The sequence below is a fragment of the Castor canadensis genome, chromosome 18, assembly GCF_047511655.1.
Source record: "Castor canadensis chromosome 18, mCasCan1.hap1v2, whole genome shotgun sequence".
Taxonomy (NCBI): Eukaryota; Metazoa; Chordata; class Mammalia; order Rodentia; family Castoridae; genus Castor; species Castor canadensis.
The window spans coordinates 33,156,391-33,179,802 of NC_133403.1; the positions used below are offsets into that span (position 1 = coordinate 33,156,391).

At 47.1% G+C, this 23,412-nt stretch overlaps 1 protein-coding gene and 1 long non-coding RNA gene across 2 annotated transcripts in view; one reads left to right on the top strand and one right to left on the bottom strand.

Annotated features, from left to right (window-relative positions):
- Window positions 1-1,664: 1,664 nt before the first annotated feature.
- On the bottom strand, window positions 1,665-17,128 carry Hspb8 (heat shock protein family B (small) member 8). Its single transcript, XM_074061256.1, has 3 exons — window positions 16,323-17,128; window positions 8,707-8,770; window positions 1,665-2,688 (listed from the first exon to the last, which is right to left on the bottom strand). The coding sequence occupies exons 1-3, from the start codon at window positions 16,687-16,689 to the stop codon at window positions 2,529-2,531; spliced, it is 591 nt and encodes a 196-aa protein (XP_073917357.1). The 5' UTR covers window positions 16,690-17,128; the 3' UTR covers window positions 1,665-2,528.
- Window positions 17,129-20,080: 2,952 nt separating this feature from the next.
- Window positions 20,081-23,412, top strand: part of LOC109686347 (uncharacterized) — a 42,031-nt gene continuing 38,699 nt past the window's right edge. The window contains exons 1-2 of the long non-coding RNA XR_002212372.2: window positions 20,081-20,326; window positions 20,628-20,807. This is a non-coding gene — a long non-coding RNA (uncharacterized lncRNA). The remainder of the gene's footprint in view (window positions 20,327-20,627; window positions 20,808-23,412) is intronic.

The following is a 23,412-nucleotide window of genomic DNA, read 5'->3' on the forward strand; positions in this document are numbered from 1 at the left end:
GCCATCCATTCCTGATCCCCACTGTCGCCTGCAATTTCTCCTCTCTTCTTTTCCCACAATTGAAATGGACTCGTGAAATCACATTTCCATTTTGCTTTGTTGGACAAAAGGCAGAAAAGAACAACAATTAAGAGAGAAGATTCCAAAGTCAGGTTGCCTGGGCCTGTTGCTTACCAGGTGTGTGATTTGGGGCAGTGCACTTAACCCTTCCAGTGCCTCAGTTTCCTTATCTGTTAAGGGACAAAAGTTGACTGACTTTATAGAATTATAGTGGGATTAAATGTAAGGGTATAGGTAGAGCCCTCGGCAGGGTTTTCAGCAGGCAGGAAGGACTCAGTGAGAGTCAGACATTCTTCCTGTGCCTGTTCCCATTCCTGTCACTGGGCTGTGAGCCCCTTAAAGGGAGGGGTTGTTGCTCACTGCTTGCTGTGTCCTTGGCTCCTAACAGGACCAAGCCGGGCAGAGTAGGTACTCAGGAAAAACTGATCCTGCCAGCTTTGTGTGGTTTGGGGGAGTCCTGGAGAAACATCCCAGTAGCTTCTCATTAAATCTTCCAAAAGCAAACATATGGCTTTGAGTGCCATTGTCACCATGTGACTTGCCAAAACCACTTCTCTCTCTGTCTTAATTATCTACTTGCTAGGGTATCATGGGGATGAAGTGGGATTGGCTCCAGGGATGGAGCATGTGACCCAGGCCTGGCCAATCAAAACACTGATTTCTCAATCTGTGCTTAGCTCAGGAACGGTCATGTGACCCAAGCTGGTCCAATAAGAATGGCTCTCAGGAGTAAGGCAGAGGGTATGGGGAAAGTGTGGCTTTTCTCCCCCAGGACTGGACAGTGGGAGGATGTGGGGATGTTGTAACTGCAGCGGCCTTGTGACTTAATGAGAGGACAAGGGGACATTAAGCGTGGGAGCAGGGGAGGTGGGGATGTCAGTGAAGCCAACACTGAAGGGCCATGTCAGATGGAGAGAATTGAGTCCTGTTGATATCTTGAAAGCCCTAGTCCCAATATAGCTGAAAGCAGCTCCTCTCCTGGCCTTCTCTGCTGCACCCACCACAAACCCCTTTTCCTTACCACTCTCTGTGCCTGGCCACATCAACTTCATGACCGACACTGCACTGTTGATTGTCCTCACAGCTGCTGTGCTCTTCTCCTTCTTCCTGACAGAACCTTGCTCCACTTAGGTGGCCTCAAAGGATAAATCAATATAAATCTAAGTACATCATGGCCGTCTGGTTCTCTTTGGCCTGGTCTTCCATGGGGAGCTTCTGGAAAATATTTTGCTCACGGATAAAAGGAGCCAGATGAGATGACTTTACCCTTGCCTTCTCTTCATGTACATTGTCATATGAGAATGAGATGCTTGGAGCAACTGCAGCCATATTGCAACCATGAAGATAGACTGTGACTATGTAGCTTTGTGAAAGGTGGCAGAGGAACATGATGGAAATACGATGGGATCTTGGTGGCACAACAACTGAAGAAACATCTCTACAACTTACCTCTGAACATCTTGTGAAGTTAGACAATAATGATTCATGTTTAACCTACTTATTCATTAGGCATTATAACTTGAGGCCATGATAATTCTAACTAATATTGTAGATCTCGGTGATAATTGTATTTAGTTTCTCATTAAAAGAAGCACAAAAAAAGCTAAGAACTTCAGCTCCTTTATTATTGTTACTAGTAATTATTTACTGTTATTTCCCCCTAAACAACAGCACAAGTCAAACAACAATGACACACACATCCCACCCATATAGACAAAACCACTAGCCTGTCTACCAGGCTGTCTTGGCCTTTGCTTGGTTCCTGCTCCAGCTGTCTGGAGACAGCCCCCTCTGTAAAATTCCTGACTTGGACATAGGGGACACAAAAAGATGGGGACTTAACCAGAGAATTAACTGAGGGGCTCCCAGAGTCCTTGGAGAGTCCCAGGTTGAGAAACACGAGCACATGCTGGAAGAGTCCAGGAGGGCAGAAGGCACATTTTGTTTGCATGTGGTTGGTAGATACACCCGGATGGAGATGTAAGTACTGTCAGTAGCCCTTTGTGGGTCAGGGGCTTGGAAACATAGTTGGGTGAACCAATGACTCCGCCAACCAAACCATGTAGCACACATGGGAATAGTGGGCCCAGGGCAGGAATCTGAGTGATGGGGAGGTCCCCAGAGAAAAGCAACCCTTGCGTTCGCTGCAAGGCTAGATGCAACATGAAATGGTTAAGTCCCCACTAATTTGTTTTGCAACTAAAGAATGTGCAAATTTTTCATCCAGATAGGAAAGAAAAACTCCCAGTATTTTGATCTAAGGCAACCAAGCATGGCTTGCCAGTTGCGCCCTCTTGTGGAGAAATCTACTAATGGCATGATCCAGGCAATCTGTGGTCATTCTCCCCTTCCCCCCTTCCCCAGCATTTTGAATTGCACTAAATCTGAATTCAGCTAAACTAATGTACCCTGGAATCGGAGAAGCGTTGGGGTTGGGGAAGGAACAAGGATGGGCCAAGACTGGAGTCTTAGGAACAGGTGACTTCCTGGCTGTCTTGGGGAAGCTCGTTGTTGAAGCTGCTTTCTCCAAACGGTGAGTAGGGGGGAACCTGGGGAGCTTCGATGATCAGCAGTCCCTCTGGAGAAAGTGAGGCAAACACCGTCACGGGATCCACCTCTGCAGGAAGCCTGAGAGACAGAGGCGCCAGACGTCATTCCTTCATCATTTTCAATACCACATAAACATTTGCATCCATTTGAAAGACCGGTGTCTGCTAAAAGCTTAGACACTGGGGCATGCATGCACTGCTGGCTTTGAACTCTGGTTCTTTCCCTTTCTAGCTCTGTGATCTCGAAAAGTCACTCAATTACTTTGAGTCTGTTTTCTCATCTGCAAAAGGGGGACAGTGATATTAACCTTGTACAGTACTCGATGCTCTAGAACGAGACAGAGTCTGAATGTGCTTTGCAAATGGTAAACTGCTACTTAAAATGGAACTGTGACACATGTGTTTGGTCCAAGATTGAGGTCGCCATACTAGCATACCCAGTGCAGAAATGGCAGGAGAGACACCTGCACATCCATGTTTATAGCAGCACTGCTCACAACAGCCGAGCTGTGGAACCAGCCTAGGTGCCCAATAACCAATGAATGGATAAAGAAAATGTGGTGTGTGTTACAACAGAGTATTAATTACACAGCCGTAAAGAAGAATGAAATCATGTCATTTGGAGGAAAATGGATGGAACTGGAAATTACTATGTTGAGTGAATTAAGCCAAGCTCAGAAAGACAAATGCCACATGTTTTTCTCTCATATGTGGAGCCTAGATAGACTAATTTAGCAATAATAATTAATAATAATAATATGACATGGTTTAGGACCGCTTAAGGTGGAACCAGCAGTAGGGAGAGAGGGTGATGGGGTTGAATATGATTGAAATAGCCTAATGAAACCCACTAAAAACTGTTAAAAGGCAAGGAGGAGAAAGGGGAATTAAGAAAGAGTAATGTAGAATGGTGAACTTGATCACCGTACAGTATACCCATGTATGTAAATATCACAATGAAATCCCGCTGGACAATTAATTTATACCAATAAAGATTGTTAACGGCAGCCACTACTGTCCATCCCTGTACGGAGCTCAAGGAAGGGGTTCCAGTGGGCGATGCGTTTTCCCTAGCTGTGTGCTGATGGAGGACGCCTCGCTACGTGGGTCACTTCAGGTGGCAGAAGGCTCTAGGATGCTAAGAATGAGACTTGATTTGGGTCACACCTTACATAATCTGTCAAGAGGTCGTTACTGTTTTGCTCCTCAAACTCAGTTAGAGTTATCATCTGGTTGGAGCTTTTTAAGAGTCTAGTAGGGTGACTAGGAGTTCATGTGCCCATTTCACAGACAAATAGATAGCGACTGAGAGAAATCAAATGACAAGCTCAGCGAGTGAGAAGGCATCAAAGATGGGACTTCTAAGCCCACATCCGGTTACAGTTCTGATAAGGATCTTTTAAAATGTGTGTGTGTGTCATTTAGATTAAATGAAGCTACCTGCATATGGTTTCATCAACAAATCTGAAATTGTGAGGACATGTTAATGGTTCTATTGGGATGTCATTACTAATAAAAAAAAAAAAAGAAAAGAAAACTGACCTTCTGAGCAATTATTATGTACCAAGTTCTCTGCCTGAATCATCTCATTTACCCGTTAACAATAATGCAGCCAAATAGTTCTATTATCATTCCCAATTTATAGCTGTGAACTGATTTGCCCAAGGTCACACAGCTGGTGTGACACAGCAGATGGGAATCAGAATTGAAATCTTGGGTTCCAACCATAGGACCATGGAGAGCACCCAGAGGCTGAGTCACCATAGACCATTGCACCAGGCTGGCTCTGCCAGCTGCAAACCCAGGGGTCAAGACATGACTTGAGCCCATTCCTGATCACTGACAAGACCCTTCCTGGAGGGGCCGGGGAGTGGTGTGCTGTGCACAGTAGCCTGGAGCTCCGTGAACCACATCCACCCAGGGACACCTTGCCAAATTGGAGCCACAGAGATCAACAGGATTGCTGGGGAGGAGGGAAGAGGGCAGAAAGCTGGGAAATTGCCAAGCCCAGCTTTGGAAAGGAGACAAGGCTGAAAGTGAGGGCCTCCCTCCCACTGCTGAGGAGGGGCTGTTTAACCACTCATACGCCAGCCCAGTGGACACCTGGCACCATGTGACAGTCTGGGCTTTGCAGGCAGGCAGACCAGAGCCCAAATTCTGACTCTCTCTAACTGTCAGAAGTTGGGCTGGTGAGCGGGCCTCTCTGCATCTATCTAATAAGAGAATGGGAATAATAACAGTATGTCTCTATGGTCGTGTAAAATGACTGGTAGCCATTAACCCTGCATGGTGACATCTTGACAGCTGTAGCTATTTTAACACCAATTGAGTGTTACTGAACCACAGAATATCAGAGCCCCAAAGAACTCCTTAGTTGTCCAGGACAATGCTCCCTTGTCACACATGGAGAAACTGAGGCTGCCAGTCTTCCACTAGGTGACCTGTGTGTTCACATGGTGAACACACATGGTGAGAAAATTATTCCTTTCCTATTCACTTTTTCTTGTGCAGTACTGGGTTTGAACTCAGGGCCTTACACCTTGAGTCACTCCAGCAGTGATGGTTTTTTTGTTTTTGTTTTTGTTTGAGATAGGGTCTCTATTTTCCCAGGCTGGCTTAGAACTGTGATCCTCCACATCTCTGCCTCCTGAGTAGCTAGGATTACATGAGTGAGTCACCTTCACCTGGCTTCTATTCTCTCTTAACTCTTCATTTGCATCTAAAAGGTCCTTCCTGAGTGTTAATAGGCCTCTAACACCTCTAGCCTCCATCCCCTGGGACTTTCTCTGGGACAACTAGCTAGCTGGCTGATTCAAAGTTTGGACCCTTAGGCAGGAAAGGTTATCAAATGTGGTATTTGACCACATTTTGCTTTCACTGGAGTTATTTCATGAACGCCTTCTTCACTAACATTTTAGTGATGACACTTTTAACTTTTCCAAAAGTGAGTCGATCTAGAGAAGAAAAATCTTAAGCAAATAATGATATAGGAATGTAAGCAGAAGCTGTGAAGATGGTATGTAATGAGTGTATTGAAAATGACTGTTACTTGGTTTGCCTTAGCCAGGTTGAAAGGTTATGGGCTCTGAATATAGAGAGACCTATGCTCAAAGGTGTGAATGCCTAGAGATGAGTTTCAATTCCATGTCTGCTATTTTTTTAGATAGATTTATGGAGATACTATTGTCATTTTCTATATCTATCTGTCTGTCTATCTCTCCATCCATCCATCTATTTATATCTATCCATCCACCCATCTATCATCTATCTATGCATCCATCCATCTATCTAAACTTGATGCTTTGATGTATGCATACATTGTGAAATCAAGTTAATTACCATATGTGTAACCTTGAAGTGGTGATCATTTTATGTGTCTGTTGAGATTAAATTTAAGAGGTAGTCTCTCCTCAAATTTCAAATCTACAATACAATATTGCTAACTCTGGTCACCATGCTGTACATGGTGTCCAGAGATAGTCCTCCAGCTCAACAGAGACCCTGTGCTCTTTGACCCATGTTGCCGGGTTCCCTTTCACCCCCAGCCCCTGGCGACCACTGTCTTGCTCCTCCCTCTGTGAGTCTACGATTTTAGATTCCACATAAAAGTGAGATACTGTGGTATTTCCCTTTCTGTGCCATTTTTAAGGCTTGATAATATTCCAGGTCTACTGTTTATTTGCTGTGTGACCTCTGTGGAGTCACACCACCCCTTTGAGCTTCAGTTCTTCATCCGCAAGATGAGTTTACTAATCTTACTCAAAAGGAGTCTTTTAATGATGAAATGAAATTAACCCTGTGAATCTCTTCACATGACTGTTGGGAGGTAAAGGCCAGAGTGGATACCCAGGAAGATGTGGAACAAGGAGACACTGTCTTCTTTGACTCTCAGCATCCTCCTTTGATGGTTTTCTGTATCCCCTGCTTTCTGTCCTCTCCTCCAAGTTGGGTAGAAAAGAGCCCAGCTACAACCCTCAACTTGATAGGCAGATTCCAAAACAGTTCTCTTCCTCATCCAAGAGCCTAATGCAAACATCTGCAGCATTCTGCCTGGGTGGAAATCTCCAAGGATCCCAGCCTGGCTGAAGAAACTCTTTGTCCTCTAATGACTGGAGTTTTTCCTGGAAGAGGCAACAAGGCCCCCTAAGACTTGCCCAGGATCGTTTCTCATCTCCAGCCCAACTCCTTAATGTGTCCAATCTGGGCAGAGTCAGGAGGTCCCAGGAGTTGTGCAATCCATCTTAGCCCAGTGGAGTCTTAATATTAATTAAGAATACAGAATCTGTACCCAGTGCTAAATGCTTTATCCATATCCTCCCACTCTTCATCATGACCCCATCCATGAGGGAGCGTGAGGACACAAGCTTAGAGCAGCTAGCCAAGTGGTTCCACTAACTTCATCATGGAACCAGGACTGAGAATCAAAGTATTAAATAACTGGTTCAGCTGGGTGCTGACCATGCAGAAGGAATGGATATATGCCACAGTGACGGAGGGGGACCCTGGGGAACTCTTTACTTGGGAGTGTGGGGAAGTTTAGAGGGTCCTGGAGTCAGAGTGAGGATGGCCAGGGTTGGCTCTGGATGGACATGAGGTGGACCCAGTCAATATTTTAACAACCAGCTCACCACCAGCTGAATAACAGCTCTGACTTGAGCAACTTCAGACATTTCTATCTGGTCACAGAATTCCCAGGGAGCTGTTTCCCTTATGGCTTCAGAGCTGGGGAAATTCACCAAACACAGCCATTATTGTAAGATGATTCATTTGCCAATTTCTTCCTTCTCAGCCCTTGTCGTGACTCTGCCCTGTGTGTGATTCCAGCTTGAGTGCTTGTCTGGGTCTCTGAAAGGAAGCATCAGTGCCTTCCCTCTCTCTTTTTCTTTCCATTCCCCTCAGAGCTGTTTGATCTGGTGGCTGGACCAGGGAGGGGTGAGGATGACATATGGCAGGCCAGCTAACAAAACAGTTTGGCGTTTACCTTATCAGGAATTGTTCATGGGCTTCCAAGAACTGTGGAGGCTCTGGGAGGGTCAGGAATGGGCATGATGAGGGGAAAGACAGGAATGTAAAATCCCAAAGCCAAGAGAAGCCTCAGAATTCAGTTGGTACAATCTCTCTGCCACAAGACAGCTCTGCCAGGGCTAGTGTGGAGCTCAGATTTAAAAATAAGAGGAAAAGTAACAAACCACCACTCTAAGGACCACTGTGAGGACCTGCCATGTACCTTTGCAAGGCTGGTCAGTATCCCTTGTTCAAGGTCTGAGTGTAGAACTTGGAGGTCACTAGTCTGTCAGGGCCATGCTAAGTTCTTTCTGTTAAGACCCTGGGTCTGTCCTTTTGCCTACAGAGGCTTAGTTTCCTCCTAACACAGAGAGGATTTGCCATGTCTCTTCTCTGTGACTCACATGTTTACTGCAGATGCTAATGAGATGGTGGCTGGGAAAAGGCTTTTGGGCCAGAAAAGCACATAGCAAGTAATGTTGGTTAGAGACACCTAGCCATTGCTCCTCCGATGCTGCCATCAGGGCACCCCTAGGAGCCTCTTCTCCCTACAGCAATGACTAGTTAGGGGCCCAATGTAGTCCACCCTGGTTTTCTGCTTGCTGTTCTCATGGATCCCCCAGCCTCAGCTCTTCCCTGGCAGACCCAGTGTCTCAGCCCTGGGTGGCCATACTTGTGTTTAAGGATACTGCAGAGAGAATGTAAATTCTACTGCCCTCTAGAACCTTCCAAAGATCTTACTGGTCTATTGGGGCATTGAGGGAGGGCCTTTCTTGATAGCAATGGGTGTCCACCCTCAGCCATGCCACTTGGGTGGGTGATTGCATTAAACTCTCAGTGTAAGGTGGGTGAGTTGGTTTGCCTCTTACTCTCTGATTGTCCATTTGTAAAATGGGCTTAACCCCCACCTTACAGACACTGAGACACTACTGCAGATTTGTTAGGACACTTTCTAACGTTTAGGTGTGAGTTCAAGTCCCCACTCCGGGGAGTGTCTCACAAGATCGATACCCAAGAGGAAGAAATCCCAGATTTAGGCTCCAGACTCCCAGTCCCTCCCCCACCCTAAGATCCACCCTGTGAGGTTGCTTACTGGATTTTCTTTGTGAAGTTCTTGGAAACAATGCCACCTTCCTGTTGTTTCTCTTCGTGTTTGCCTGGAAGAAAGAGGAATGTCACATCCTGTGTCATTTAGGACTCAGGTGTTCTTCCCTTGCCTCTCTGTGAGGCTTAGGGGTGGTCTAGACTCCGGGGTCTACCTTAACCCACTTCCGCGCCTGGCTGTGAGGATGAATTCGGATGATGGACTGGAAAACAGGCTTTGACTGGGGTTTGTTGACAATTAAATATTAGTCTTAGGAAATCACAGGAACTAGATCATATGTATTTATTCTGTCTCCTACAGCTTCCACCTAATCCTGACTCTGAGGATGGGTTCTTTCTCCGCTTGCTACAGAAGTGGAAACGGAGGCCTGCCTCATCATGGGCCCAAGGTCACCCAGCAGGTGCATGGCTGCTCTGGGTTTAAATCAACTGTCTCTCTGAATCAGGGCCAACTTCTGAGGCCTAAAGCCCGTTAGCTCTCAGATTCCTGTCTGAGATTCCTGCTAATAAATAGCTCTTGGAGCCACATTCTCCGTAGAAGTGAAAATTATACTTTAACCTGCTGAGCAAGCCCAGCCAAAGAAGGGAGCTCTCCTTAGGGAGGGACCTCAGAACCATGGTGTGAACTTCTGCCAGCCCCACCTCCCACGGGGCCAGCAGGGTCCCCTTCCCCCACACAGGGAGGAAAAAGATGAAATTACAGAACGGCTTGGGTCCAAACTGCTGGCTTTTATCTTGCAGTTTATATAGCAAATTCTGATACTCCTTTTTTTTTTTTAAGAGGGTGCTTGTGTTTCTCTTTAAACAAACAGGGTATGTGCTTGGCAGGGCTATTCAGCCTGTATCACTTTTCAGTCCTTCCTCCATCCTGGGGGCCATGTTCTAGAACCCAGGCCCCTCAAGAGACCCTTCTGGATCCAGGCTGTACAAAATCTTGTGGTTATCAAGTATTTTAATTTTTTTCAGACTGACAATTTATATGTGATTACATTAGCAGTGACTTTTTATTATTAGTTATTCCTTTGATAACTTTTTTCTGATTACAAGATAATGCATATGTATGTTAGAAAACACATTTACAAAAATCAAAATCACTCATAGTCCCATTACCCAGAGAAAGCTATAAATAACATTTTTTTATATCTTTCAAATTTTCCTTTTTATGTTTCTTAGAAACGCATAAATGAACTAAAATCCCAGCACTCAGGAGGCAGGATAGAAAGTTCAAGGCTATCCTAGGTTATATAGTGAGACTCTGATTAAAGAAAGAGGAGCAAGCATGTTATCTAGGATATCACATATCTCTGCATTATGCTTGAAACTTGTTTTTCTCTCTTGCTAATATTGTGATTGTGACTGATAGGTAGCAGTTAGACATAAGTGATGGCCTCAAGAGGAAGACAGGAAGAAATCAGTGTAATTCAACTTCCCAACCCCACTAATGTCTATTTAAGATCAGGTAGCCAGAACCTGGGGCTGTCACAGGATGCTCTAAAGTTAGCCATGACCCTAAAGCTTAATTCACTCTTTACCCAAGAGCAATCCTAAACAACCATGTCTGGCCCAGGGAGGTTTTCACAAGTGAACTTAACAAAACAAAGACCCAGACCAAAGAGCTAGACAGAGCAAAGGGTAGGAATTTCAAAACAGAAAATTTCAATTAGAGTAGGAACTAGCAGATTACTCATGTCTCTCTTGACAAGACAATGACCCAAACTCAAGAAATCACCCGAGGGACCAAAATAACCCCTCCCTGCTTTAACAGCCATCTCAGCCATCCAGACCCATTATCTTTGACCTCAGGTATTCCCCCAGCTCTCCGCTAGAAGACTAAGAGATGGGGACCGCCATTTTGAGGTTTTGCTCCCATTTCCTGTGTGGGGAACAAAGAGTAAATGTCTCTCTCTCTTTCTTTCCTTCCCCCTTGACCTGGTTGTTCTCACTCTAGAGACAACCCTCTTTCAGTCTGTTGAAAGTATATTCCTTTCTTAATAAACTTTACTGTTACTTTTACTGAATCTTTGCATCTTGCTTGAATTCTGCCATAGCCAGAACCAAGGTCATTTTCAAGGTCATTTCTTGGATAACATGACCAAATATTTTTTGACAACATGATTTTAATAGCTGCACCATATTCCACAGTAGGAATATGCCAGAATGCACAAAGTGTCCCCTACTTTGGGGACCTCACTGTACCACACACTCTCGAAGGTAGACTTTCCTTCCAGGCTCAATGACTTCAGGAGGATTAAGCCTAAACTTCAGAATTTCTGAGGCTTGATGGACACAGGCAAACCTGTACAATTTCTTCTCCCACTGCAGCTGGGAGAAGGGCAATGTCCCTCTAGCAGGGAGGAAAGGCTGTTTTGATAGGAATTCATTTTGAAACCAGAGTTTCTGACGACCAGAACATGCTATCCTGTGAATATGCTGCTACTCCAAGGGGTTATTCTGAGATGGCAAGTCCGTGACACTAACTGCCTGGTTCTAGCACGGGCCTGTGGCTAGAAGGGAACTGTCTGTTCCCTGGTCCCCTTCCCCAAGGCCTGGGCCTTGGAGGCCTCCTCGCCCTGGGGACAGGCCAGGGCCTCTGACTCAGCATCTCAGCCTGGTGCCCGACTAATAACAGATGGTGATGATGAAGCAGTAATGGTAGAGAATTTATGCAGATATCCTTGACTTACACTGATTGTATTAGGCGTGTTTTTATCTTTACTCTTTCAGTAACAGTGCCAAGTACCTCACCCGAGACATTCAGCACCCTGTTATACACCAGGCTTTGTGTGGGATGGTTTGCCAGTGTGATATTCTAAGCATGTTTGCGGAAGGCTGGACTCCCCTTATGAAGTTCAGTAGGTCAGGTGAGGAGTGTTAAATGCAATTTTGGTTTGCTGTGTTTTCAGTTCATGGTGGGTTTGGGGGAGGACACAATCCTGATTTAGGAGTCTGGGAGTTTCTGAATTGTGTCGGCTTGGTGTCAGCCACTCCTTTTACCTTATCTATATCAATCAACTCCTTTAGTTTTCACAAGAATCTTAGAAAGCAGGTACTTTTTAAATTACCATTTTGTGGATGGGGAAGTTCAGAGAGGGTAAGTGACCTGCCCAAGCTCACACAGCTTGGAAGTGATAGAGCAAAAATTCAGAAACAGAACAGGTCCCAGAACCCCAGGGGCTGGATACAAATTCCTACTCTGACATTTCCTTCAACACCTCCTCTCTGCCCTTCTCTGAGTCTCGGGTCACTCTTCCCTAACGGGTTAGTTACTCTTCCCTAACCTTACTGAGCCACCTTAGGAGGATGGGTCACACAGTCAGTCACTCTGTAAGTAGTAAATTCATCCTCTGAGGATGAATGCCTCTGGTTCCCTTTGATGTTTAGGGAAAGGCCACCCTACAGTCCCTGTCCAAGCTCTGAAAATGGGGAAGGAGTTACAGAGGGAGATTATCTAGGTCAAAAAAGGGCAGACCATCCAGAAGATTCATTTGCATATCATTTACAAATTTCGAGTTATTTTTTTGCCAAGCTTATGGATTACGAATGATCCTTCACTTCTTCTGTTGATTTCCAGTGTACGTTTTCTGCCACCGGAACGTTTATTTTTGTAAGCAAGAAAGGTTGCAGTACTGGGGTTTGAACTCAGGGCCTTGAGCTTGCCAGACAGGCCCTCTACCACTGGGGCCACCCCACCAGCCTTCTCCTGCCTTAGTTACTCTTTAGGTAGTATCTCTTGCTTTTGCCTGGGGCTGGCTTCACACCATGATCCTCTGGCCTCCCGTGCAACTGGGGTGACAGGTATGCACCATCACACCCAAGTTATTGATTGAGATGGAGTCTCACTAACTTTTTGTCCTTGAGGACAAAACTCGAGGTTCAGACTTTGAACTTCAGTCAGACATGAGCTACCAATTAATATGCAATTTGATATGCACCAATAGGAGAAGAAGGAAATGTCCTATGGGATCTATGTAGTGAAAACTTGAAGGAAAAAGGCTAGTGATTAGGATTTACACAGGGAGACTCAGAGGAAGCTCCCAGGACAGCAGAGAGCTCTGCAGCTGTGACTGTCTTCGTTAGCACCATGGGCCACGTGACTGGCCCTGCTAAAGAAAGAAGGTGCTGTTTCCAGGGAGAGCAGAGGCCCTAGGATTAAGAAGGGGCAGGAACAAGGACTTGGGGTTTTCCAGTTCCATTCTTAGCCAGGGCCTGGCCCAGTGGCCCATGAAGGGAACATTTCTTGGCTGGTGGCTGTAGGGTAGGAATGGGAGAATGTGAGGCATGATGGAAATCATTGAATCCAGCATTTTCCAAACATTTCCTTGGAACAAGACGTGTATGTAGTTAGATAAGATAGAGCTACCTCTCGGGTGTTCATAAACTACATTAGCAGATCAAAGGCTCTGATAAGTCCTGCAGCAAGGAGATCTGCACACGATTTTGCTCCATCTGGCATCTTCTAAAACTGTGTACTTCTCCTATTTTTCAAATTCCTAATAATACCTTGAAGCATGTCATTGATCAAGTACTGACCTGGGTCATCACTGAGGCCCTAGGGGTGCTAGGATTTGACCAAGGTCACACAGTCTCAAGTAGACATCCAGCCATCCTAACTCTGAACCATCCAAACAGGCCTGGCTTTGAATCTCATCTACTGCCAGAGAAAAGCAGGTAGGCACAGGTGAATTAAATTTCTCTGGCCTGGGTTTCCTTATCTGTAAAATAGGTGGAGGTGGCATTAGAAACCTACACACACTCCTAGAATATGCTCGTATGCCAGCACAGGTGGGCATTTGGCACAGGCCGGGCATGAAGGACTTGTGGAAGAACAGGTTGGTCATTACAGGCGAGGCGTGGGACCTGTCCTCTGACTTCCCTTGGAAGCAGCTTTTACATCCAGCTCCTTTCTATGCTTCTTTTATGAATGAAAGCGCTTGGATGAGCTCTAGGGGCATTTGGGTGCTGTCTAGCGGAGGCCACCAATTTCACATCTTTGTCTTATTTTAACTGTAGTAGAAATTGAGGTTCCACGGGTACCAGCCTGAGGCTGTCCGACCCCACCAGTCGAGAGGCCCCTTCAAGGCTGGGTGGCTCATGCTCAGCAGGGGAGAGGCCCTGGGTTCCATCCCCAGCGCTGTAACCACAGCAACAACAAAAGCGCCAGCAGGTGACAACGGTTGACGTACTTCCTGTACAATAGACTTCAAACCTGTTGAAATCCCCATAAGAAGGGGACTAAGGTAGAAAGGAGAAACATGGAGGGGATGAACCAATTCGGGTTATAATACATATACACATAGAAATGTCACAAGGAAACTCTCTGTATAGCTATCTTAAATAAACAACCTTTTTTTTTTTTTTCAAAAATAGAACAAGAGGGAAAACAGGTCCTTTCTGGGGTTGGCACCTGTGGGAGGAAGGAGGACATAAGGAAAGGGTGGAGGAGAGAGAAATATTGCGTACTTATGTATGAAAATGGAAAAATGAGACCTGTTGAAACTCTTCCAGGGATGGGAGGGAAGGGGGTTAAAGAATGATGAATTCAACTATCTTCCTTTTTTTTTTGGACGTACTGGGGTTTGAACTCAGGGACTCAGGCTTGCTAGGCAGGTGCTCTACCACTTGAGCCATACTCCAGGCCCTGAATTCAACTATGATATATTGTTAAGAACTTTTATAAATTTGTAAATGTCACAATGTACCCCCAGTACAATAAATTAAAAAAGAAAAAAAGACTCAAAAAAACACACCTTCAGAGGAAGATGGAGAAAAGTCCTCCAAGCTGGACAGAGGGTCTCCTGGGGGTTGAGGATGGGGGCCACAGGATGTGGGAAATCCTTAAGCCTTGGGATTAAGCAGTTGTAATTAAAAACCAGGACAGGGGAGTGGAGATAATTACCACTATTAGCTTTATAGACTGACTCTATGGACTTTCTGTTTATGTTATATATTGCCGGCTATATTAAATCTTCCCTATGGCCTTACAGAACAGGTTAATCACAACTCCCATTCTACAGATGGGGAAACTGAGGCTCAGAGTGGTGAAAAGACTTTCTCATCTCTATCCATCCAGTTCGTGAACAGCAGTGCTGGGATTCAAACCTGAGCCTCCAAGAGCAGCTATCATCCTGTGCCCCACACCACGGAGCTCACAGCACTCATTACAAAGGTAACAACACTGACTCCTCGTGTTCCCAGCACTGCGTACGAACACACTTCATGCGTCACCATGTTTACTGCCAAGGTCCTCCTGATGGAAGCTGTTTGAACTCCACTTTGCAGATAAGGAAACACAAAGAAGTTGAGTAATTGGTACATCCTGCAGTTAGTTAGTAGTGGAGCTGGTTTCTTTGGAACTGGTGCCTGGCTCCCCAGCCAACTCTGAGAGCCCTGGCTGACCCCCCCCTCTCAGCACATGGTCCCTGTGTGTCTCCAGGCCCACCACACCCGCAGATGCTGGGCCTCTGATGTTTATAATTCTGCCACAAGCAGCTTTGAAACGCCCCCTGAACGCTGCTGGGGCTTGTCTGGCCCTGGCTTTTATTGATTTTCTGGCTGACAGTCCTCTGCCAGGAACTCACTCGTTTTAATGCAGTGTTAATTGGGAGGGAAGGGAAGGAAAGCTTTTCTGCTGCAGGCTCACAGGGGCTGGGCTTCCTGTCTCCTCTGTCCTCTTTGCCAGTGTATTCCCTCTCCCAGGCCTAAGCTCCGGGCCTAGCCTGGTGGCCAGATCTAGACTCTGTTCATGTCCTCCTGCTGACTCACTGCACAACCTCGGACAAGCCCTGCCTGGACTTCAGCCTCTTGGACTGCAAAATGGGACAAGAGACCCTTGCTACTTGGGGCCAGAGTAGTGGATTATTTTGGAGAAGAAAAAGAATTTTGAAGAAAAGAATTTTAGCTCAGAACCTTGGCTCAAAACAAAACAAAACAAAACAAAAAATCACCAGTTCTCTTCAGGTCTCTAGGTTTCCAGACAGCTTGGGTCTGAACTCTTGATGGCCTTGAATAAGTTATTTGAACCTTTCTGTGCCTCAGTTTCCTTACATGCACAAAGAAGAGATAAACAGGACCCCAGGGCCTCTGGTTGTACTAACTGAGGTGTAACCAGTACAGCACTCAGTAGATAGAACTAGCAGATAGATAGTACTTGCTCAAGGTTACCTGTTTCCTTATCTGGGCTGAGAGAAACTCACTTGCTTGAAATCCACACTGTATTTACATTATTCGGTATTAATGCTGCCCTTCTAGACCCTGTGTTGAGATACTGGAGTGTAATAAACCCCATTTCTTCTTTGCCGTTTGAAGCCTTCTACAGGTTTAACCCATTCTGCATAGGAAATTCTCCCTGTTTCTGTCTTCCTGCCTGATCTTGGAAGAACACAGCACCCCAGGCTCCAACACCAGGTTAAGACTCCTCTGGGGGCTGGGAGAGGTAAGGTTTTCTTTCCAGAAAGATAATTTTGTATGCTGCATTCCTGAGCCCTGAAGTCACCTTGTGCCATGCTGCATGTCACAATGTCCCCTCTAAGGGAGCTTTGTCTGGGCTGAGGCCTATTCTTCCCCCACCCCACCTGTGCTCACTCCTGCTGGCCCCTCACCACTCACCGGACACCTCCACATATCCATCCTTGGTCTTCACTGTCAGTTCCTCAGGCTTGAAGCTGTGCACGTTGACACACACTTTCCATGGCTCTCCAGAGAAGGGTGGAGGGCTCCTGCCCTCGGCAGGTACCCCAAACCTGGCTGTAGCAGTGGGCCCCCTGGGCACCATGCCGGACCTCAGGGGCCCTGGCCAGGCAGAGGAGAGCCGAGGCAAAGCCCAGTCAGGCCAAGAGGCCGTCAAGTCGTCGGGGAAGGGGTCCATGCCAAAACCATCGTCCAGCAGGCGGGAGGAGAGGGGCGAGTCCCGGAAGGGGTCCCTTCTCAGGCGGCTTGGGTAGTGGCAGGAAAAAGGCATCTGACCATCAGCCATGGTGACTGCTGAGCTCAGAGGGGAAATGGAGGCTCAGAGAGAGGGAGCCACCTGCCCAAGGTCACACAGCAAGGTGATGGGGGTGGGAGAAGATGGCTTTCAGGGCTTATTCTTCAGTTTCAGAAAACACTGATCTTCTGTGAGAACCATCCACTGGTGCACACCAGGCTGGGGACCCAGCCCTCAAGGTGACCCCCAGCCAGAATCAGAGGGCTCCTGTCTGCACTGCCTCACCAGAGATCAGCAAGTCACCGTCCTCCCAGGCTGTTCAGGCTCCCAGCCAGAAATGCTGAGGTGGAGACTGGAGCTAGGAGCTTAATAAACCTCGGGGACGCGCGCCTAGAAACTTCTCCTGGCTTCTTCTGGGCTGGCCTTCTATTTATGTGCTGCTGGGGGCTGGAGGCGGGTTTTGCAAGCGCCTCCTGTCACTGGAGTATTCAAAGGTGATGAACCAGCCCCAGAGAATCTGCTGAGGAGGGACAGCTGGGCTCTGGGGACAGGGAAGGGCTGGGCGTGGCCGTGGCCATTGAAGTCCAGCCGGCCTCTCTGGATTCTCTCCTCCCCCAGCCTCAGCCGGCTCCGCCCTCCTGCTGCCTCCCCAAGCAGGGCACTGAGGCCGGGATATTAATAATCTTTGCCTGGCTCAGGGCTCAGGTCACCCTCTGGAAATACCTTCCCAGAGCCTGTGGCATCCTGACTCCCCCTGGGGACCTGTAGGAGAGGAGAGACAGAGACAGGAGCCCAGTGGCCCTAGGTTGGAATCCCTACTTACAATCTGGCTAAACGTCTTAAGAGTCTTAGTATTCTTTGAGAATGATAAACAAAAAAAGTATAACATTCAAATGACACTTGGGGACTCTTTGGGGCACAGTGGTGGCAGATATAGCAACCACTGGGATTTTGCAGTGTGGGAGAAAGATTGAGTTTAACTTTCAGCACAGCATAGGCAAGTGGGAATTTATAACCAACGGGTGAGGTTGGGGGAGGTCAATGGATGCAAAATAACCAACAGGAAAGTCAGAGGACATTTTGGCTAAACGAACCTAACAGGATTTATGCTCAGGATAGACCAGGGTGAGCACACATTGCATGTGGGTAGGGGTGGGGCTGGAGGACCAGCACCTGATCAGATATGGAGGGCCATCAGGTATCCAGGTGAGGGGGTTGTTGCCAAACTGACTTGTTCTTGTTAAAACTTGAATGTCCCAAGAAAATGCAGAGGGGCCTCCGGGAGGAAAAGCTTAAGAGCCTGGTTAAGCAAAGAGTTTCATCACTGTGACATTAATCCCAGGCGGCATCTGTGAGCGGTTTCCCACCTGTGGAATGGCATGAGAACAGCATTCCTGCTTTTTGTTTTTATGACTAGCTTTCATGGCTGTTTGGTTTTAAAGATGGGTCTTGCTATGTAGCCCAGGCTGGCCTGGAACCCTCCTTCCTCTTGCCTCAGCCTCCCAAGAGCTGGGATTGCAGATGTGTGCCACAATGCCTGGCTTATTTTGACCACTAACAATGATACTTACCCAGATGTGCTGTACCCAGGCAGGGCATCAGTTCTGAAACCCAAAACCCAGAAAGGACCCATTTTCTAGATTTCTCTTTTCCTTCATGCTTTGGAAAAAAATGAATTTACAAATCTCCCTTTTGCCTCAAGGGCCCATGGGTTCCTAGGGCCTTGGGGTCTTGGCTCTGCCTTCTACGCAGGGTGGGGTGGGATGGGGGTTTGAGGAATTCAGTGAGTCATGGGTTAAGAAATCATTTTGATATCAAGCTGTGCTGTATGAGGCAGTTTGGTAAAAAAAAAAAAATTACAGGCAATAGTCATTATTATCCCCTATGGCCTCTCCCAGGTCTCTGCTACTGCCATGAGTCATCATAGGGATTGCATTAAATTCTCAAAATTGTTATCACCACACTGATTTTGTAGGTGGGGAGGGAACAGGTGCAGGGTCTTGGCCTTGCACACAGGTATAGGGTGGTAGAACCTGGGTCAGATTTTGGGTTGTTCTGTATCCCAGATCTATACACAGATGGCTTACCGAGACCTCCAGCCTTTTCTCCAATGGAGAGCTCTCCCCCACCTCCCCTGCCACATCTCGCATCACATGACCTGGGTGACTAGGCCACGGACTGATGCAGAATGAGCTAATCAAGCTAGAAGCTTCAGGCTGACGTCACAGCTGGGCACAGAAGCCTCAGCTCTCTCTGTAATTACAGCTGGGTGGGACTGGCTGAGTTTGAAGCCAGAATCAGGCCCTGCCTGGGACCCTGCTGGGGCTGGGGTGAGGTTCCTGAGAGAGCGGGGTGGGGTGGGGGTGGCGTGGTCCTTTGTGTGTGTGCATTTTTGGGTGAGTGCTGTGGCGAGTGTATGTTTATGTGCATATGCTTGACCTGGCTTGGTTTATGGGTCAGAATCCTGGAGGGCATGTTCTGAAATGCCTTCCATCTCGCCCAGCCTCCTTCTACAACTCCATCCCCAAACTTCCAAAAGAACCCTCTTCCTGCAGGAAGGAAGCAAAGCCAGAGCAGGGAGCACAGAGCTGAGTCTTCCTGGTCTAACCCACCTTCTTACTCTGAGGCAGAAGTGGAGGAATTGAAGGTTTTGCAGCTAGGAAACAGAAATAGCAAGAATTAGAATTTCTGGGACCTTGGCAGGTGCCAGCTTCTGTCCCAAGCATTTCCATTTTATGTGTCCTGACTCATGTAACTCTCCCCACAATCCTGTAAGCAAGGGATCTCTATTTTCCTCACTTTACTGATTGGGAATCTGAGGCACAGAGAGGTGACATGACTTGCCTGTGTCTTCATGGCTCAATAAATGGCAGAGCTGGGATTTGAACCTAGGAAGTTTGGCTCTTCACTCATCTGCTGTCCTCCCTTAGAAATCAGAGTCAGGGACCACTAAGTATAAAAGTGGTGTTATCCATGACCCCATTGAGTTCTCATGGTTCAGAAAGGGGAAGCCACCTTCCCTGGGCTGCACAGTCAGGGAAGTTTGGAACCCCATGGCAATAACCAGGATGGGATGGAATGATGTCGCTCAGACCTTGCCCTGTGGTCCTCCTCTTGTACTGCTGTGTGCCTCATTTCCCCCTTGGGCTCATGCTGCATTTCTGGGTCAGGTCAGCTTTCTGTTTTTAGGAAGCTGAGAAGAGAGGCAGCTGTTTGAAAAGAGCTGCTGACTTGGCCACCTGGCAAGAAGTCAGATAACACATGTGGAAAGTGGTCAGCACACCCGGGACTGGGCTGTCATCAGCCAGGTGAAAATATGGGGCCAGACTTAGGAGAAGCGAAGGGAAAGTGCTTCCAGGCTGGTTCTCCCACGGGAGGAAAGGACACTCGTGTGTGTGTGTGTGTGTGTATGTATGTGTGTGTGTGTGTGTGTGTGTGTGTGTGTGTGTGTGTGTGGTAGATCCCAAGAGCCAGAGTGAAAAGTTCTCTTGGCTGCCATCTTAAAGCTTGCACACGGGAAATGCCACAAGTAATCCTCAAAACAGACAGCCCAGGGCTAGAGTGACATCACCCAGCATTCCCTAAACTGTGGCCCAGCGGGCCAAAGCAACATGTTGAAGTCGCACAGGGAGCAACAGTTCAGATGCAGTCCTCAGCTGCCAGATTCTGGCCTTTTCTTTCTGCTGTGGTAAGAAGTGGAAGATTCTTTCCTTCTCGGGGAATTCCAGCTTCCAGTGGCTCCCAACCTCTCACCCTTTAACCCGCCATAACAGGATATGTTCTGTAAGGATCAAGGGAAGGTCCCTGTGACTCCCTCAATGGCATGGTCTTCTGGGTTCCGTTTTGCCTAATGGTCCACCTACAAATCCCAGGGGCTCAGAACTCTCTTTGGGGGGGAACTGTCTTTGGATCCTGTGTTTCTCCCACATCCACCAGGCTCCAGATCCAAGGAGATCTGTGCTCACATCTTTCTTCCTCCCTTTTCTCAGACCCCCTGCAGTCAACACCAGTGAAATCTCCAGCACTCTGCTTCATGAAGGCAGCACTTTGGTTGTCTTCTTCATAGCAGCATCCCAGGGCCTCCGGGGTGCCTGGACATCCGAGGTCCTGTCAGCCGCCCTGTGACTGGACTGTCCAGCCCTACGTGGTAGACTCCTCACAAAGTAAAGGTACCGAAATTCGCTAAAGTTTCTGGTGTAGTAGAAGGTAGGGGAGGTTTATCCAAGGATGCGCTGGAGAAAGTCGTGCTGTCTTTATCCCTGTGTCACAGGCAGCAAACCAGGCTCAAGCTGAGAGCGATTTGCCCAGCACCAACAGTTTGTGGATACTGAGCCCTGATCCATCTGAAGTTTAAAGCCAGGCCTCTTCTTTCTGCCATACACTCCTACAAAACCAAATGTAAACAACTCACACTAGCCCCTCCCAAACAAATCTATGTTTTATTGAGCTCTGACTTCCTCCTATTATTTTCTCCAAATTCCTTTTCCTGCTCCCGCTTTGGTGATACTGGGGATTGAACTCAGGGCTTCATGCTTGCTAGGCAAATGCTCTACCTAGAGTCTCCTGCTTTTGCCTAAACTGGCCTTGGACCCTGATTTTCCTACCGAGTAGCTGATATTATAGGCACGAGCCACTGCACTTGAATTGGTTTTTCGATAGGGAGGGTCTTTGTAAGTTTTTGTTTGGGCTGGCCTCCAACCATTATACTCTTATCCCTGCCTCCTGAGTAACTGGGATTATAGACAGGAAGCACCATATTTTCTCCAAAACTCTTTCCAGCGATCTTATCTCCTGACCACCTCTACAAATAATAATAACATCATTTGTAGTAATAACAAATATTTATTTAATATTTGTAAGTACTTTGCACATATAGACTTCTTTAATCCTCCCCCAAATTGTTCTATGGTAGAATATTATTCCCATTCACAGATGAACATATGAGGCACAGAGAGGTTAAACAACTTGCCTAGGTCACATGGGCACTGAGTGACAAAGGACTCTGACTCCAGAGCCTGTTCTTTACTCACTGTATGATGCCGTGAATAACAACAACAATGCAACCCATCATTATTTGGGAACTCCATGTCCCATGCTTTAAGTGCCACATGTGTGCCACCTCTTTTAATCCTCATCACTGTTGGAGGCAGTTATTATTAACTTTACATTTTTCTGTTGAGAAATCCAAGGCGTGGAGGGAGATCTGTGCAGATGGGCTTCCAAGTCTGTACTTGGAGCAGGGCAAGGAGGTTTTGTCATTAAACCTGGTCCTCCAGTCCCAGACCAACCCACCAGACAATAGCTGGCTTTCATCTCACCAATCTGTCCCTCCCCCAGCTTCTCACTGGGCCTCCCTCTCTGGAACTTTCTAGAACTTCTCAGTAGAACAAATGACACTAGAAACCCATTGGCATTTGGGGACCCAGACATTGCCTGGGATGGGCCAGCACTCGGCCAAGCTGAGAACAAATCCTCACTCACATGGAAGCTGTCCAGGGCTGGGTAGGCCCTTGCGGGAACTGCTCTACCCTGCATCTGCCCCAGGACCAGGGGGTCAGGGATCAGCTATGGGCAGAGAGGATCACCCCACCTTGACTCTACCCATCATTGGTGATGGCTGCTCCGGCCCAGGACTCTTGGGGGCTCTGTTTTTTGTTCCTGAGATCTACCCCCCTTCATGGCTCTAATAGTCACTCAGCACCCAGGGTGCTGATATCTCAGCTACTATCTATTTAGCAAGTGATAGTGTTGACTGTTGAAAAAAGACAGTAAAATGTGGTGGGTTGGAACCTGAATGGATCTGGGGTTGAATCCTGTTCCCGATGCTGCTCTGCAGAAGTGACTTTGCTTCTCTGAGCTTCTGTCTTTGTTATCTGTAAGACGCAAATGGTAATAGTACCTGATATATCTTCATTTGTGAGAATTGCTGAGATAATAATTATTGTCATGGTTTAAATAAGGTTTCCCCCAGAGGCCCATGTGTTAAAGGTTTGGCTCCCAGCCTGTAGTGCTATTGGGAGGTAGTGGAACCTTTAAGAGGTGGACCCTAGTGGAGGCATTGAGGAGTGTGGCTTTGGAAGGGATATTGAGATTCCCCTCTCCCCATCCTATCTCTGTCTTTGCTTCCCAAGCATGAGTTTAGCAGCTTTTTTGTCATGATATAATGCTTGCTACAAGCCCAAAGAAAACCAAGCCAAGAAACATGGACTGAAATCTCTATACCTATCTGCTTTATAAGTTGCTCACCTCAGGTATTTTGTCATAGTTCCTATCTCACAAAGCAACTGTCAGTGTGAATTGTAAGGAGGAAATGGTCAAGTGGGTGGTCAGTGGGCATGGCCTTGTAGACTCTATTTAGGAGTCAGCCTCTGTCTTGAGCACATAGAAGAATGACTGAACCTTCTAAAGAAGGGGGGGGGTGTAGTGAGAAGTGAGCTAGGAAAATCGCTGGCACTCATACTCATGAGGGGGTGCACTCATGAGGGGGGGTATGCTGGGACCAAGGCTCACAGGATACCAGCAGGGGGAGGTTGTAGTGATCTAGGCAGAATGGTGGCCTTGGCTGAGCTGATGAATGGACACAGATGAAGAAGCAGAAGCAAGTGAACTGGGTGATGGGATAGGAGGGGGAGTGGTGCATCAAACATATTGTTTGGTTTTTAGATTGTGGCAAGAGGGTGGATAGCAATGCCACTCAATGAGCCTGTGAGGAGGAGAGATGGATGAAGAGGGATATGGTCTGTTCATTTGCTCATTCATTCATTGCAAATTTGC